General features: G+C 44.2%; 1 protein-coding gene across 1 annotated transcript; it reads right to left on the bottom strand.

Annotated features, from left to right (window-relative positions):
* Positions 1–1,780: 1,780 nt before the first annotated feature.
* LOC118427923 lies at positions 1,781–18,316 on the bottom strand. The gene is made up of 14 exons (XM_035837889.1): positions 17,836–18,316; positions 16,022–16,176; positions 15,073–15,150; positions 14,594–14,746; positions 13,927–14,007; positions 13,378–13,529; positions 11,904–13,025; positions 6,023–6,100; positions 5,819–5,889; positions 5,279–5,383; positions 3,815–3,954; positions 3,168–3,388; positions 2,418–2,565; positions 1,781–1,972 (listed from the first exon to the last, which is right to left on the bottom strand). Exons 1-14 carry the CDS (start codon positions 18,314–18,316, stop codon positions 1,781–1,783), a joined length of 3,177 nt encoding a protein of 1,058 aa, XP_035693782.1.
* Positions 18,317–18,826: the final 510 nt, after the last annotated feature.

Here is an 18,826-nt window from a genome sequence, read left to right as displayed (position 1 = left end):
TATATTTTGAGCCCCTGATCTTTCAGCGAGGAACAAAGACGTTCTCCTGATGTTTTCGTCTTCGGTCGTAGGACGATACTCAACTCGTAATTGAAACACACACACACGCACACACGCACACACACACACACACACACACACACATACACAGAAACAAACACACACACATACACACACACACACACGCACTCTCTCTCACACATGCACACACACACACTCACACACACACACACACATACATAATATGTATGTACACACACCAACACACGCACGCACACGCGCGCAACGAAAAGGACCCTGTGTGCTATTCTTGTACTCATTACGTTTAACAGATTTGCTTGAATACATTTTTACGAGTCTTTCAGCAAATAACAGAGACAGACGAAATCAGACGGTGTTTTTCCCTACCTACCTTTATTCAAAAGCAATCATGGCCAAAAAGCATCTTAAAATGGGATACCCGTGATAATTAGTTATAACCAAGCCTGCATTGACACTTTACCATCTAAATTAGCATAACTATTGCATTCAGAAAAACTATGCGGGCCTGAGTTATACAATCAACATATTGACTCCTGTATGTATCCGTCTACAGTAACAGCTTCTACTCAATCTAAATACACAGTACTAGGTGCGAATATCATTAATACCACCCACCAACTGCCGTAACACCAGTGGACTAGTGATACTATTTCTTAGTTACTACAGATTGTGTTACGTTTTGAAGTACCGTAACGTTACTGACTGTAAGGCTCAAGTCTACTTACCACAGTATGCAGATAGGTTTACCGACAATTACTGCATATTGATCGCAGAACAGGAACAGCTAGATTTCGAAGTTTTTAAACCACTAAACCAGTAACACTCTTGCTATATTAAAATATGTTAGCTTGTCAAGTTATGCTAATTACATTTCCAGCGTAAAGTGTAACATTTATGAAAATGTAAGAATAACTTTCTTTCTGTAATGATTTGTTGAAGTATCGCAATTTGATTTTACAAATGCTTCTGCAAAACCCATACAAAAGCTCGCATACAAGTCATGTCACCATGCAGTCGATGCTACTATAATGAACGCCATTGAAGTAAATGATGCTGCATGATACATATTCGTCAGAAAATAAAAAAATGTTATGCAATTTCAAAATTTTGTTATTATCACTTCCAATAGTCAATTTTCTGCGCTCAAATGAAACTTCAAAATGTCTTCAAATTTGCCTTGAGATGATAGGGTCCAGTCTTTAACAATTCCAAGCTCTTTAGTTATCTTCGAAATTACAAAAATTATCATTTCATGGAGACATTTTTAACCACGTATCTCGTTAAAGATTGGTGACTATAAAACGGAGCCTGTCCATCTAATAGCATGTATTTTTTTTTCTTTTCTCGCTATGATTATGTTAAATTCTAATATAATAATTCAATGTCAATCATCTTTGGACCTTTGAACTAGGAGGGTAGTTTTTGCATCGAAACTAGAGCCACAGGCTCTATATGGGACAATATTGATTTGATACTGAATCCTCGAAATCAAAACAGAATCGTTATCCAAAAATCAAATCGTAAGTCGTTCCCGGTCAGAGTTACGTGTCAAGGGTCAATGAGAAGAACTTATTAGTAGATCACCAAACTTTTGACTGTGAGAGGTTGATAAATAGAGGAGAAAGAGAGTAAAAACTATTCAGGTACCAGTTAAGCAGTGTAAATGTGGCTGTCGTTGGTCTGACTAGTTAACAGTATGTGGTTTGACCCTGGGTTGCACTCTTATTGACTTCGGTGCCTAGAAGCGCAGTTCGTATACGCCATTGGTAGAGGACACGAAGACGCTCTTGGGGGTCTGAATGACCGGCCAATTAGGGGACGAGGTGAACGCTACATTCGGTCTGTCGACGAAGGTGTGCAGGACGGACGGCAAATTACGGTTCACCCATGTCCCAGTGGATGACCCCCAGCCCACAGTTAGCTGGTAGAGCTGAAACAAAACAATCAAGCACAACGCTAAGTTTGGTTCAATATGGTCAAACATGATTAGAGTTCAGCTTAGGATCCGATGGAAGCGCTGGTATGTGCTACTGCTAATAATATTGATAAGCGTGTTTGCCAATGCTTCAGCTAATACTCGCCGAACTAAAGGTGGACTCTCACTGCACTTGCGGCACTGGTGCGGCACTGCGGGGTTCGTAGAAGACTCAACAAATTTTAGAGATAAAGAACGAATTTTCTTCCGTTTTGTGTATGTTGTTGTCTTCTAAGTCATATTTACGTATTACGTATTATCTGAATTTAAAGTCGCGAAAATAACAAAACAGTGCCGCAGTGAATGAACACCGCAATGCCGAGGCGGTGCCCCAAGTGCAGTGAACGTCCACCTTACGTCAGATGGTAAAAGCACAGCAAATCCTACAGAAGGTACTCACCCCGTATCCAGCTTCTGGCACTGTCACTGTCACTTCGCTCACGGTGAGGCAGAACATGGATCTCTTTCCACTACCGACGTAAAACGGGTCCGAGCAGTCCAGGATCCTTCTGTTGGCCAGGGAGAAACACGGCCAGCCGCCCTGATACCTGTGGATATCACAAACAGTACACAACTGGCTTCTTGACTGCTTACTGTCTTCAATCACACTTCTGTTGGCTTTGTATCGTGCTTGTACGCCGGATAGTTATGGACGTGTTGTTCGGTCAACATCTGGGATATCCAGAACACTTCGCAAGCGAATGATCGCGTTCTGGATATCAAAGATGCCCTCTGATTGGGGCACACTCCTGATAAACATATCCAGCATATGCTCTTGTGCCCCGCGACGCGGTTTGGATGGAGCAAATGCGTATCAAAAACTGTCCTTTGCTCTCGACGTGTTTACTGGAGCCCACACACCGAAGTATCTTAAACCAAACCAAACCAAGCAAACCCCGCGCGGGGAGAACAAAGACGGCGGCCTTCTAACTACGAAAAATCACATGCAAGATAGTGCCTGCCTCCTAAGACACTAAGCTCCTCCCACAAGTGCACGTTCTGGATAAACACATCGGCTTATCCTGAATGCGCTCCGACAGGACGTGTTCTGGATATCCCAGAAGCGTTTTGGGGATAGAAGCACATCTAGGATGCAAGAGCTATCTGGGATGTAACAGTTGGTTTTGGGGTTCGACTACTGAATACTGACCTGCAAACAGACCCGTCCGTAGTGATGGCCCACCAGTGTCCGAATCTTGTTGCGTGAATGCTCCGAATGACTTTTCCCGCAGGCTTGCCCAGGTTGAACCAGGTGCTGCCTCCATTCTGATGTGTCCACCGTCGGTACATATTTCCATTCGTCGCCACCACGAACACATTGCTGTAACCGGATGTCGTTGCTACGTAGCTGGTTGTTTTTATAGTGTCCACCTGAAAATGGATTCAATTGCTTGAAATATGAAATTAGACACACAAACACACACAAACACACATATATATATATAATACCATAAACTCTTATGTGTTTCCTTTCAATCTATTTGTCGGGTGCTGACACGATTAGATAATCATATTGGCGGGTCACGTGTCGTTAGGATTGATAAAAAGTCACTAAGGTAAATCTATACATAAAACGAAAACCTCCACACATCTTGAAAGCAAATGATATTGATTGCGAGGTGAGGTTTGGGAATGCACAGGACCCAACGAATGCCAACCGGGAGTTTATTAGGTGAGTACGGATGATAATCGCTTCGAAGAAAATGTTCTTAATTTCGCAAAACTCCGAAACGCATTTCAAAGGGCGGACATCGTGTTACAAAAGAGTTTCAAAGTTGTAAAACTGTGGAAACGTACATAGGTCGCTGAGAAAGGCCTGCCGTGATATCGCAAGGTCCATCCGGTACCCCATTCCCAGAACCGCTCATACAGTCTTCCGTTCGTGTGTCGCACGAAGGTCCTAGCCTTTAGTCCCGACTTCTTCACACTGGAACAACCTGGGAACAGTCACAATACAGGATTTTGGTTATTGCGTGCCAATATAATTCATGCCAAAAAGTAGTTACTCAAGCAACTGGATATGGTTTTGGAAACGGTCAGACGTTCCAACTGGAATCCACCAGTTTTCGTCAGTGACACTGAAGTGATCTGGAAGAAAATGGGTCTTTTATATTACTACCCAAACTCCTATAGATCCCTTGGTACCATACAAGTGAAATCCTTAGACGAATTTCTGAAAATTCACATTTGTTCTTTGGTACATTTATTTGTAAGGTGATTACAGATTGCATTTTAAAACCAAAATTTCCACAGAAAATATTCGAAACATTACAGTCTTTGGCTTTTTAGAACAACAAAACTCATTATCAATGTTAACAGAAGGAGCCAGTCCCCCTTGCAGTCTCTAATTATTCTCTCTGGTCTGGCATATGGTTCGCTACTTTTGATTGGCCAATGCCTGCATATCCCTTCCTTCCCTGTGTGTATGGCCCCTTCTCATTGGTCAAAATGTTGTCGATTTTTCGACAATGGCACCGTTGTCGATTGATTCTGACCAATAATAGGAGCGGTACACACCGGGCCGGCTGGAATCTGTGTTACAACGTCATAACCAACGTGGAACGGGGCCTCCTGATTGGTCCGCGGTACCTGGCTATATGATAATGACCATTAATTACTGACATCAAAACCTGTAAAATTTTGTCATAGATTGGTGAAACAGGAAATATATAGTAATGACAAAAAGAACCATCAGAAATGTCTATGAGCAAAACAAAATGGGGTCTAAACGGACCCCATACGGTCAGATTCGTCCTAGAAATGCATCTTTCGGATGAAGGTTAATAGATTAACCATGCTTTGCAATAAATGATTGGCGCTCTCTCTTCTTATTTGCCTTCCATATTTACTGTGACGTCATTGGTAAAGGTTATGAGGGTTATGGCGTCGGGCATGGCGTAACTGGTAGAGTGTTCGGCACGGAATCTAAAGGTCCTGAGTTCGATCCCCGTCGTGCCCCCGACGTTGTGCCCCCCACGTTGCGCCTTTGGGAAAGGCACTTAACATGACCTTCCAAACTTCACCCAGGTGTAAAAATGGGTACCTGACTTCGGTCGGGGAGGTAGAAGACTACCTTTATCTTCTGTCTGTACCATGTATGTGGTACTGTTAATATAAGTTACAAAACCTTGAGTACAGTGTCACATTGTCCTCGTCTGTTCAAAAAGCAAACAGAAAAATGAAGGTTATGAAATGCATGATCAGTTGTCACGAAGAAAACTCATCAGTCTGCGCGAGATGTTTCATTAACATTGTACCTACCGGAATAGAAAGGTCCTCCGTGGTTGATAGCTCCAGGCCATTCATACAGGTAACCATTGTACGACGTGACGAAGAGCTTGACATTGTCCTCCAGTACACATGGCTCTGGAATATAAATATAGAACACATTTTATACGGGATATTTGCTATCGCCTGAGGTACGACCCGACCGCGGGTAGGATCGCCCGAATGCCGGATGACGATGCGACCTGCGGAAGGGCTGGGACCGATGGCGATACAGAATGGACCATGGCATTTTACTTATATCGTACCTGCTTCAAGAGTTATGACTAAAACGGACGGACACGGACTATGACCCTGCGCTTTTCGCCCTACTATATGTTTTGTATCATATACTCGTATGTGTAGTGATATAGGTTGATAGATTTATTAGGGCTCTATGTAATCTGTATCTTTTATATTGGTCAAAATTCAAAAGTGTAACGTTAACTGTGTTTGCCTGTAACCCTCTCAAACATGGCGTAGAAATGCTTGTGCGTATACGTGCAAAAATGACGTCTGACAAAATATATGCCATACCTTCGTTATAGAAATCATTCGTTGGTTTTCCGTGGTCCACCCAGTACCAGTTGCCGTTGTTATTCTGATACCTGATACCACAAAAATGAACTGTTTGTTAACGACTTGACGGCACAGCATACTCGTTGAGGAAGCAATTTAATGCATTGTTTGTAGTCTATAGGTCTATAGATACTTTGGCTTTGACAATGAATTATGACCTACCTCTCATACAGCTTGCCGTTCGATCCTACACCAAACCACTTTTTCCCAGTATATTGTGTCAAGGGTGCCATTGCCGTCCTGTAAGAAACGGGAGAGACGTTTGTCAACCTAACAATACAAGCCGCAATGTTCTTGAACATCAACGAAACACGACCAGTTAGTTTAGGGCTAATGAGTGAGGTCTTGTTTGGTAATTCTGAATTCATTTTTGTCAATATGCACAACATTATCAGTTCTGCGCAGCCTTTTGCAACCATTGTCATATATCTCTGATATGCCAGGTCAACCCAAATGTACAAGCGTTGACATTTTGTCCCTCGGGGCATCTGGTATGTTTACCTCTGACAACTCTGTCCGCCGAGGTGTGATAAATTAAATGCAGCAAAACATTTGCTTGATTGAAGCCTTTGTTTTTGCAGCTCGACGGATTCCAACCATTATAGTTGCTATAAATGAACGTAAAACTAAAATTCTAGATTCATTTTAGCTCACTGAAGATGAATTATTCCATTAGCGGTGACAGAGAAGACAGGTTACAATTACCGAATCTATTCCCCTAGGTCTTTTCTACAATTACAATGAACAGTGGACCACGGTTTAACTTTCCGTTCTAAGGACTGCAGCCATTTCTAGTAGCGTGCACGTCGGGTGAGCGTCAACAGCTGGGATTCGAACTCGCGAACTCTCCAAAGGCAGGGCCGCCACGCCACAGCTAGGATCATTGGTCGAAATGACCACCGTAAAAAGCGCTACAAAAGTGCTAAAAACTACAACAAGTACCTAATACTATTTAACCTGAATGACCTCTTGTTTAGAGTAATTGAAAGAACTTCGAGGAGATTAAATATGTTGTTATCCCTGGGCGGGGGCGGGGGATTTAAGATGAATCAGGATATGTGATTATTTGACGTCGAAAAGCTGTATTGGTAAAAAGTAATAGATTTTAGTTCTTGGGCTAGAATTAGGTAAACGCAGAAAAACGATAAGGATACAGGTCAGCTGAGGTGTAAAGCGTTTGCAAGAAATTCGTTGGACAGGTTGCAAAAATAAACTCGTGGGCAAGAAAGAAAAAGCCTCTCTGGTTTATGGCGGGTTTGACGGGGGCGTTCCCAATAACTTCGGGGCCTGCCAACTTCGAACCACGAGTACTTTTTATCCTACGCCTCTAACTGTAAACTTATAAATCATTGTATTCAAGGTATTGTGATTTCGATTCAGCACTTACTTTATCCAAGTTCCGGATGGATTTAGATGATTGTGCCATGTCTGGGCCCGGGTGACCGCCGCCACCGCACACAGGAGCACGATAACACGCACCAAGCCGGCCGCCATTCTGCTGCTCACTGACTTCTGCAAACTTTGTTTCCTCCTGAAGTGCCAATTATAACGCCTGTGACGTGTACAGAGTGGAACATCTCATTATCATTATCAGGGGTGAATAGAAATTAATTTTCCAGCTAATTTATCAATTAGAACGCCTGATGTAGTTACGTCAAGCAAATTATAACTCTCCGTCGAACTTTTATTTAAGAGACAGCTTTATTTTGATCATTTCCGTACTTCCTTTTAAAAGAAATATACTTTATTTGGTCTATAATCCTTCACTTTAACTCGGGATCGGCAGTCTGAGCCATAAATAGAATTAACGTCACCGTCGGCCAATAGCATGGAGCCATTTGCGGTTGATCAACTACTTACCAAAAACAAGGGGTGAATAAAAGATCATTGCTTTCGATCGGTGACTAACAAGGTCTGTGGTAGTCACTTTGAATAGACGCACGGTCCTACCTAATAGTAACTGTTGGAATGTGCTTCGCATTAAAGATTTTCCATGAATCGTTAGCAAAGGAAATTTTACGATGATAGCTGTAACCCCTCTTTAGTCCTGCAGGTATATTCTGGGACAAATATAGAACTCTCGTCACCACCAGCGATAGGCAGCCAGCTGGGTCAAAACAAGTCAAACTACTTTGATACATCTTTACACTTGAAAACGTACGCTGCACGTGTCAATGTAAAACCAACAAAATTATTGTTCAGATTGTTAGCAGATATCTAGTTTCTTTTGCCCAACCGTAACTGTATCAGCAGTCGAAATAAGCATACTATCATTGAGACGTGATCGTAGCGCTTGCAAGTCGTTGAAAGGCTGAATGCCATATCTTGATCTTACTTCAAAGCGACCTGTACAGTTTGTTCATTTGACAGTATTGTTGATTGTATGACATTCTTGGTGTCATGGAGACAAGAAATCTTACATTTGTCGCAACAAGATTGGATGGTCAGCTACACGAATTCGCACTAAATCCTGAACAGCGGTTACTACATCACTTGTTCTTAAATCTATCAGATAATGTTGGAAAGTCTACTAACCAGCAACCCTCAATTTGATATTGATGGATGCATAATTATTGATAATTGTCACCAGGTATGATAATTTCGCCAGGTGCACCCCTCGGGCTAACACGGCGCGCTGCATGCACCATTACACAATTTGTTTGAGGTGAACAACACAACTACAAAGTTTAGTAGATTAAGATAAAGTAACAGTTTATAACTATGCATTGAAGCACACATTGCATTCATGGCAAGCTGGTAGTATTACTGTATGCCTCCTGTTTCTAAAATGAATTCAAAATCAATCTGTAAACAATAGGGCCTTGTTAGGTGGCACTTCCTTGTGACGTATCCCTCCTTTTGTTTGCCGATAATAACAAAATTATCTCTAAATGTCAGATCTATTTCTAACCGGCATCAGAAAAGAGAGAGCAAAGTTTAAGGGGTTACTGGCGGTTGCTTAAGGCAACTGTCGGTTTTCAATCCTTATACAGCAACAGTTTCTTTCCCCGGACAGCCAAATTATGGAACTATCTCGACCACTTCTGTTTCCCTCCTGTCTACAACTTATCAGCCTTCAAAGCAAATCTCCACCGCTATCCCCGTTCACGATTATTTCCAACTTCTTAGTTCATTGCCTTAAAGTGGTCTAATGGCCTTGCTTTGAACAATCTGGTTAAAAAAAGTGTGGGTCACGTACTGAGGATAGAACATTCTAGAGATGGATAGATATCTACACCAGTCGTGTATCAGCAAATGATTGAAAGGGAAAGACACCAATCTCTCCCGCCTTACATCCTACAATCTTAACACAAATCTGTGTATTACACTTCTTCTAACGTTATCTTTGATTTTATTTGATGTTGATACGTTGTGTTAGTCTCCAAGCAGACCCTACGGTGCCTTAGTGATAGTATCAAAGCTTGCAAAGGAGTACAGCCGGCTCCGGTGCCCGTCTGACTCCCTTTGGCCGGCTATACTCCTTTGTCAGCTTTGAAACTATCTCTAAGGCACCGTAGGATCTGCTTGGAGACTAATGTTGTGTGTGCACCGTGGTGTCTGGGATTTCCGCCCCAGCGCACATTGAAAAGCGCCAATATACTCGACATGTCCCCTCTACGACTTTATCGCCTTCCATAATTATCAGTACATTATAGTATAGTATAGTATACGTTGAACGCCTTTTGAGTCCGCCCTTGATTGGGCATCTTTGAAGAAAGATCCTTAAGTGTTTGAATGAAGGAAAGTATAAAGTACAAATTTGTGGTACTTAGTCAAAACAAGTATCCACGGCACGCCCATATAACCGTAATGCATCATTGCCAGCTTCTGACAGTTCTGTCATAAACTTGGCACACTTTATTCAATACAGAGCAGACATTCACCCCCCGGGCTAGCACAATCATGATCATGTCATTGGCAAAATGTACCAATTTCACAAAATCAGAAGCCACTTTCGGGTACAGAAAGGCACACTATAATATACGTATACAACATGAACAGGGACCCTTTGGCTGTAAAAAAAACCCTGTCAGCTGCATGTATGCTTGATCTGTGTTTTGCCTGTCATTAAAGGTCGAAAGTGTAGTGGATAAATCATCAATCAACACTTGATAAGTCGCCCTGGTGTCACCCCCCTCCCCACTGATGTTTACATGTAGGCGTTTCACCAGCTGGATTTCGACAAGTTGAGTTCGACCCATACACGGATATTCCGTATACCATATTCCGTATTCCATATTCCGTATTCCGGATCCAATATTCTGGAGCCCTTGTCCCGAATCATACATTCCAGACCCCACATTCCGGATCCCATGTTTTAGATCCCATATTCCGGACCCCACATTCCGGATCCCGCATTCCAGATCCCGGATTCCATATTCTGGATCCCATATTCTGGATCACACAATCCGGATCCAGTATTCGTGATCCATAATTATCAGTATATTTCAGAATTCAATATTCCGGATTCCATATTCTGGATCCCATATTTTTGATCCTATATTCCGGAAATCACATTCCGGATACCACATTTCAGATCCCATATTCCATATACCATACTTCGAATCCCTTCGAATGCTGGAAAAACGGAAAACTTTTGGTAACATAGGTGATAGGCCAGTCGTTGCTATGGTAACTTGAAACGGAGTGTACGCATGCGCCCCATGCACGTTGTCATGGCAATATATCGCTTGCCCTCTGCGTTACCCATACGTCTGTTATCTGGACTGTCGTCTTTATGTTTCTACTGTAATCATATTCCACATTTGCATTAAATATATGTTATAATACATCACATTCTCTAAATTTTTCAACAGGAGAATATTGTAGAATCAAAAGGACACGTCGTGCGTACGTTGTTTGTGCGTTTTAATGATTTTCAATCTTTTCTTAAAGAACATTGTTTCTTACACACATATAAAATGACACTGTTTGAATATGATAAGAACTTGCATGTTTGTAAATTTCCATTTTCCAGTTCACTTTACGTCTTTACTTTGATTGTTCATATGTCAATGTCCAAAGGTTTGCCAGTATTTACAACATTTTCTACAGCTACTACTTTATACCAGCTTATATACCTGCAAGTTAACACAGCATCTAACTTGCCAGGTCAAATATGTTTTTACATATTTATGTGGAATACAAATTGAGCGCAAACATGCCCTTTATGTTAGAGGAGAATTCATAGACCGCATTTTCAATCTTACTACAATGTAGTCAAAGCCATGCAGCATCACATATAAAAGCGGTTACTGCATATAAAGGGATTCCTTTTATACGTATGGTATTGCACTGTATGGCAACTAGCTGCGTATATATCAATGTTGTTGCCAATTAGGTAAAGGCTTTATTAATACTATGGTTTAGTCCCTGTAACCGGCTGTTAAAAATTGGTCAATTTGTACAACTCTTCTGGGGCCGGTTATCACCGATACGTTATTTCGGCAATCTGCGCGTAGTTGATGATGTTCATGTCTGGTTCGTTTCCCTGAGTCTAAAGTAATTTTCCGCGCGACGTTTTGTCCTTCCACTTTGGTCGCTGCCACATTCGTCGTAGGTTGTCGTACGATTTAAATGTCGTAGGATTTTCAAGCCAGCTGTGACAGAACCTAGCCTGATCATCAGCCTCGTTAGTTTACCGGGGCCCAATATGTGATGATCCCAGTAAACTAACCAGGCTGGTACTCATGATAGACAGTACTGTACCTTCCTCTGACAAGGATCTAGTTCTGCCTTTTCGACAACAGGAGAGCTGAAATCTGTGCGACACATGCACAACAATATTGCCCTTATTAGTTTACAACCGTGCGACGCACATGGCAGCACCGCAAAGGCACGGTCACGAAGGTCGTGCGGTCGTCGTACGATTGATAACTTTATTGGGACAGCCATGTATGTTTCCTTCAAAATTCAGCTCTCTTGCAACACAAATGGCTGTCTTTAATCTTTGTCGGTGTTTGGTTCAGTCACAGCCTGCTTGAAAATCCAACCGCATTACACACGCACGGCGATCGCACGACCAATGTCATCGCGCCCTTACACAGACGTTAGTCTTGGGAGGTGGATCTCGACCTTCGGGTTCTCCGCACCCTTCGCCTCTTTACTCAAAACGTTCGTCTTCACAGTCGCATTCCGCGCGTCCATTCCGTCCCCCTTGACCGGTGGGGGTGCAGTCCGCCCGTCCGTCCCGTCCTCCCTACCCGGTGGGGGCTCAATCTGCAGACACAGGTCTCGTAAACTCTTCACCGACCCGTGTCCGCTGTCGCTGCTACTCAGCTGCCCCGCGTCGCTGTCTCCCTCGTACACAAACCACTTCACACCCTTGGGGCGGGTGGAGGTCGGGCCCGACGGTTTCCTGGCCCTGTACGGTGGTAACCGGGCCGTTTCGGGCTTCCCTTCCGCGAGTGGACTGCTCACGGCAGTCAGTCTACCGGCTAGCCTCCCGGCAGCCTTCTCGTGGGGGACCGCCGGATGGAAGACTGCATCTTTCGCAGTCGCCGAGATCTTGTCGTTGGAGAAGTAGTCCGAAGACGTGGTGGCGCCCCTGAACTGTGCCGTGTTGGCCATGGAGGCGATGTTATCGCTGGAGCGCCTGTAGCCGTGTCTGGCCTCAGTCGGGTAGCGCGGCGGCTCCACCAGGTGCGAGACGGACTTTGACATCCTCCTGAGCTGCCGGAGAGGCTGGGGGACCGTCAGATGCTCCACGGCGGAGGCTCCAGGCGTTTTCAGCGGTACCGTATCACTGGCCTCGTCTTTGGCGACGTCTTGGCTCGATCTGGGAGTAATAGGGATGGAAAAATGGCTGTCTCTTCCCGATGGCGACCGGCTGTCGCCCCCCTCCCCACTCTCCCCTGGCGACACCAGGGACTCCTGTGAGTCCGTCTTGTGCATGATACCCAGCGCGCGCAGCTCCGTGTAGCTGTCGACGGTGTGGGCGTGCTTGCGGGGTGAGAACGTCTTCTTCAGCGTGTTGTTGGCGGACAGGGTGGTCGGGGTGCCCGCCACCGAGCTCTTGAGCGACACGGTGGACCCGCTGCGGGACAGGATGCTGTCGATGAAGGCTCGAGTGAAGTTGGCGGAGCGCCGCTTGATGGAGTTGCCGGAGCGCGGACACTCCTCCAGGGGAGGCATTCGCTTAAACTGCATGTCGTCTTTGTTCAGTCTGGAAGGGGAGAGAACATGTTAGTCATTGGAAGATAATTCATCTACAACCAAATGCATATATGCCAATTGCTTCTTTATTGCTTCCTTTTAAGTTAAGTTAGGTGAAGACAGACATGTCGGTAAACTGCAGCTTGACACGAAAGAGAGGATGTGGTCACGTTTTAATTTTTTTTTAATTTTTAGGAACTAGGTGGACATAGGCCAAGACATAGATGGCTCAATGGATTTTGACTTTCTGTGAAGGATGAAATATTGGCAGAAAAACGTCATATATTTTCTCATATGTCTTCGGTATCTTGGAAGAAGATGGATTAAGACCACTTATATTAAGAAAACAAAAATGATCTCACCTGAGTTCGAAGGTAGATCCCAGGAAAGACGTAGTTCTGCTGCTGAGAGCTGCCTGTGTGTAAGGTAGGTCTGGGTCTGGCTGGTTCCAGTAGATATCCTTCTCCAGGGGTGGGTGGGACAGGTACATGTCATCAACAGCCAGGTACGAGATCTGTGGTAAACAATAAACAACAACAGTAAACAATCTGGGTCCGGCTGGTTCCAGTAGATATCCTTCTCCAGGGGCGGGTGGGACAGGTACATGTCATCAACAGCCAGGTACGAGATCTATGGTAAACAATAAACAACAACAATAAACAACATTAGTAAACAACAACAAACAAACAAACAGGTACATATCATCAACAGCCAGGAACGAGATCTGTCGTAAACAATAAACAACAATAAGCAATTTGGGCGGTGAAATCATGAGAATCAAGTTTTCGACACACGTGAGACCTACCGGTTCTCAGAGCTAACTGGAGGACATGTCATTGTTCATGTGCTGACAAGTAGAACATGTATACAACAGCATTTAATGAACCACGTTGATTGATTGAAACAGTCACCTGTAGGTTCCTGTCGATGCACCAGTTCCCCTCGAAGTCGTCATCGTCCTGGCCGAACGGGTTGATCAGCTGCTCGGCGACCTGGATATTAAAGTACGGAACATAGACATGAAACCACCTTGACCCAGCCCGTATGGAAGAATATCGGTAGTATGGTGAATGCCGGAATGTGCAGGCCCACCTCTAACCGCTAGGTTTGGTCCTGACCCTAATACTGACTCTAACATGTAAACCTTAGCCCCACCGCTCGTGCTACAGCATATATCTACCCACATTGAGCCAGCCCCATATAGAAGAACAGCTGTACAATGGTAAATGCCGGGATGTAACCCTTCCTATCCCCTTTCCACAAGGACGGCGCCCTCGCTGCGCTCTCTCTGCGATTTGGCAGATCGCTCAACGAATTGTATACAAAATAACCAATATTTTTCACGATTTGTGTGTTTTTGTCGTCCTTCAGTCATACTTTTACATTCTGTATGACATACTCAGTTTGAAATTGAAGGTTACACCCACCCGTTTTATGTCGCAGAAAGAGCGCAGCGCGATCGCCGTCTAGTGGAAAGGGGGCCTAACAGGTCCATCTCTTGCCACAAGGTCTGGTCGATCTAACACTGACTCTAACATCTAAACCTTACCCCTACTACCACGGCAGATCTGTACCCACCTTGAGCCATCCCATATAGAAGAACATCTGCAGTATGGTGAAGGCCGGAACGTACAGGTCCACCTCATGTGACTCGTACCCTTGCGCCGGGTCCAGGTACTGCCGACCCATCAAACACGACAGGAAGAACGTGTAGACGGCAACAGTTACTACCTGAGGGTATGACAGGGGGTTATATGAGCACCAATAATGTCACAACATATGGGTATTGAAGGGGTTGTGCATTGGGGTGAACATCGCTACTGCCGCTACCCAAGGGAAGGGATATGGAACCAGTTTAGGAAACATAAGGGTGTTCTAAAATTGACCATTACAGAAGCTATATTCTATACAGGCTCAATGTGTGGGGAAGTTGATGATGAAGCGAATCAAATATAGAGAGCATTTCAATTGTCACCCTAGATATGATTAATTTCAAGAAGAACCTCCTTTTTGCTTAGCAATGTTGACTTTTCTGTTTAGCTATAGTATTTGCATACCTGTGTGTAGACTAGTGGCACGCTGATCCAGTCATAGCTGTACAGCATCCCCAGGCAATGCCGCATCTTGTTCTCCTCCTGAAACAGCAAAATTAACAAGAAAAAGTTAGATCTGTGCAATTTCATTTAATTACCACTGTATTGAATTCTCCTCTGTCGCGCCACGGCTGCTAGGTATCTTGTACCAATCAATATGGCGGACACCAAAGGACGGCATCGTCACGTGACTACAAACACACTGCGAAATACGTGCCTCCACCGTTCCATAGTTGCTGGGTTTCAAATGCGCGTTTAACGCACCAACATAAAAAAAGTTAAAGTTCGCCCATGCATCTACAGACGCGTAGGGTGGCGCCCATCTCCACTTCGAAGCCCTTGGGCCACACATGTGCAAGCCACTACAGCAGGGGGCTGGTCCACTGGTAGTGATGTGTGTTTAACTTCCATTTCTCTTCCTCTTAAGTGCTGAGTGCTAAGCAGATAAAGCAGAATGTACCATTTTTAGAGTCTTTGGTATGACTCGGCCGGGATCGAACTCAGGACCTACCGAATGCAAGGCGAACACTCTACCCACTAGGCCATTGCACCAACATGGTGGATGTCAAATTGCGTCATAACCACGTGGCTCCAACCAACCACTCCCATACTTCTATCAGTTGCTAGAAGGTGAAGTCGTCCCTAAATAATGAGGCCCTCCCGCCGTGAATGGGTTGCTAAATACAAATGGGTCTTCAACTGACCAACATGGCGGATGTCAAATACGCCATAAGCACGTGACTTCCGCCAACCAATCCCATACCTCTATGAGCTGCTGGAAGGTGAAGTCGTCGCGGATGCGGCCCTCCCGCCGTGCATGGGTTGCTAAGCTACAAATGGGTCTTTAATCAACCAACATGGCAAATATAAAACTACGTCATAAGCACGTGACTCCCACCAACCAATCCCATACCTCTATGAGCTGCTGGAAGGTGAAGTCGTCCCTGATGCGGCCCTCCTGACGCGCCACGGTTGCTAGGTTACAGAACCAGTTGAGCGGCACCCAGAACTTGCTGTGGTGAGAGTCCACGTTCTCGTACTCCTTCAGCTCTGCCGTGGACATGAAACCTGCAAATAAGTTTACATAGGTTACAGAACTGTTGCTAGGTTACAGAACTGTTGCTAGGTTACAGAACCGTTGCTAGGTTACAGAACCAGTTGAGCGGCACCCAGAACTTGCTGTGGTGAGAGTCCACGTTCTCGTACTCTTTTAGCTCTGCCGTGGACATAAAACCTGTGGGGATATATGGGATTTATGTTCATATCATATAGCCTTTTTGGAAGTACTGAAATAAAGATGGAACGAAAACAAAAAAGAGGAAAGAAAAGAAAACAATGATAGGAAAATAACAGGAGAAATATTAGAAAGAAAAACAGAAAGAAAGAGAGAGATAAAGAAAAAAGAAGACAAAAAGATCTTACGCTCGACTACGAAGTTTGAACCATTCTGACTGAGTTTTGTTTAAACATTTATTGAATATATTGATCCCACTTCGAACAAGGGAAAACCTTGCTTGTGCCACGCCGAGCTATATTTGTTACGGACAAGAAAGTTCACGTAGATCAACACACACGTGCGGCCTACTGAACTGTATCCATAGGTGCTCGTTTTACGACAGGTTTACGACACACCTGCCCATTTTCGACCGTTTCGCAGCAATTAGTTACATTCATTTTGCGGTAGTTTTATTAACGATTCATAGTATGTTAACATCTTCAGTGAGGCATTGTGAGCTTAACATTTCTCTCTATTATTTTGAACAAAAGCTAAAGATTTTGCCAATACCGATATGGCTGATAGTAGTGAGTGCATCTTGCTGTAGTTGTATATAGTACAGATGATAGCTCACATATAGATGAGAAAAGGCATGTTGTCGTTGGTAGGAATGATGCGCGTTAAATCGCATTACGGTCGTTGATAATGTAATAACGTTGGATCGCAGATGCTTCACATGGAACATATCATACATAATAGATAGTGATCGACTATTCTGGGACTTTCTGGCAATTAACGCCAATATGCCGAACAGAAATGGTAACGACAATAAGGGGATATGTAAGCACTAAATACAAAATGTATATTCATATGAAGAGCTGGAGTGGTGAATCTTATTACAGGCAACATTGTGCATCTTTTTAAAGGAAAACTGATTATCAAAGAAATTCTAACAACCATACCAGCATACTAAACATGATCTATGTTATGAAGGTAGGAACTATATCTTTTGATTTGATTTTTTTATTTTATTGAAAGTACAACAAGAAAAATACACGTGGGTATGCAGCCGCAAAGCTCTTGATGAAAACCCATGTATAACAAAGATTACTCAGAACTAAATGAAGATGTGGAAGTAAAAGACCGGGTTGTAATTTTTACGATCATTAATAGCATGGCATTATCTGTTTGGTAACGACGTCAACGATTATGCAAACTGAACTTACCGGCCTTTGCGATAAACAATGACTTACCGACATCCTCAACATAGTTTATGGTAGGAAACCTCTTTTAGTTTTAGACCATGGTTGGGAAGTAAAGGTTTACGGTGTAGTTTTTGAGGCCATTGATAGAAAAGACAAAGATTATTCAAAAGTGAACGTACCAGCATCCACCACATGCATCATAGGGAACCTTCTGTAGACCACGGTAGGAAGCCAAACACATGTTTTAAAGCCGTTGTCGTGTTTTAGCAATATATTGATATAGATTTATAACAAACGATGCCTTACCTGCGTCCACCACATGGTTCATGGTAGGAAACCGCTTGTAGACCACTGTGCTGACACTGCGCAGGATGAGGACGGAGGACAGGTTGAGGTAGCGGACCATGGTCCTCCTGATGAGCCGTCCCCGCTCGTCCCTCCCGTGCACCGCACAGCCGATCAGGGCAGACACACGGTCCGGCCACGGCAGGTTCATGTACTGCTGCCACCACCGCGTGTAGATGATGGACACGTAAAACCCGAGCACGAACGACACAGGAATCAGGTCAGAGTACTGGTGGCAGTACAGCGTGATCTTCTCAAACGTTCTCTTCTGGTGTTCCGTCAGAGCGAACCGGTACACGCCGCTCAGCAGGCTGTACAGGGACACGAATATCGCCATCTCCTTGTACAGGAGCTTGTAGATGCTCGCCTTCCAGCGCAGCAGCAGTTTGGGGAAACCCCCTAACCTAGCCTCGGACACCTTCAGACTGTAGGATATGGTCATGGCTGTAAAGTTCCTAGACCATCCCTTAGCTTTTCACCAAAATGTCAGGATTTTCGGGATGAATCTTGTAGCTACACATCCATGGCCAGGCAGTCTCCGCCATTCGCCGGTACCCGGTCCCGCGCACGTGCCAACCTGACCTTTTCACCCCGCCGGTCGTCCCTGGAAACCATCACCAAGGAAACCTGATGTAGAACAGAACAGAACAGAACAGAACATTAGAGTTAAACACCCGCTGCAATTTTTCAGCTGTTGATATAATGCCATGTGCTATCACATTCGACTAAATCACGTCAAAAAGAAATCTAAAATCCACTCTTAAGGGCTAAGACGTTAGTCTTCCTTAAGAACGGCGCGCTTGTACGTGCTCGGAATGTTCCCCCGAAGTATTCTGTAAGGCGAAGACTTGAATCATGGCAATGACTCACCGGTGAACTTCACTGGCCGTTGAAGAGGAGGAAACGTGTTGTACCAGTCTGGCTGTCTTGCGGAGTGCAGCAGACAGTAGCA

The sequence above is a fragment of the Branchiostoma floridae genome, chromosome 12 (genome assembly GCF_000003815.2).
Source record: "Branchiostoma floridae strain S238N-H82 chromosome 12, Bfl_VNyyK, whole genome shotgun sequence".
Taxonomy (NCBI): Eukaryota; Metazoa; Chordata; class Leptocardii; order Amphioxiformes; family Branchiostomatidae; genus Branchiostoma; species Branchiostoma floridae.
Note: the sequence above shows the minus strand (reverse complement) of the source record. Positions and strands in the feature narration are given on the sequence as shown.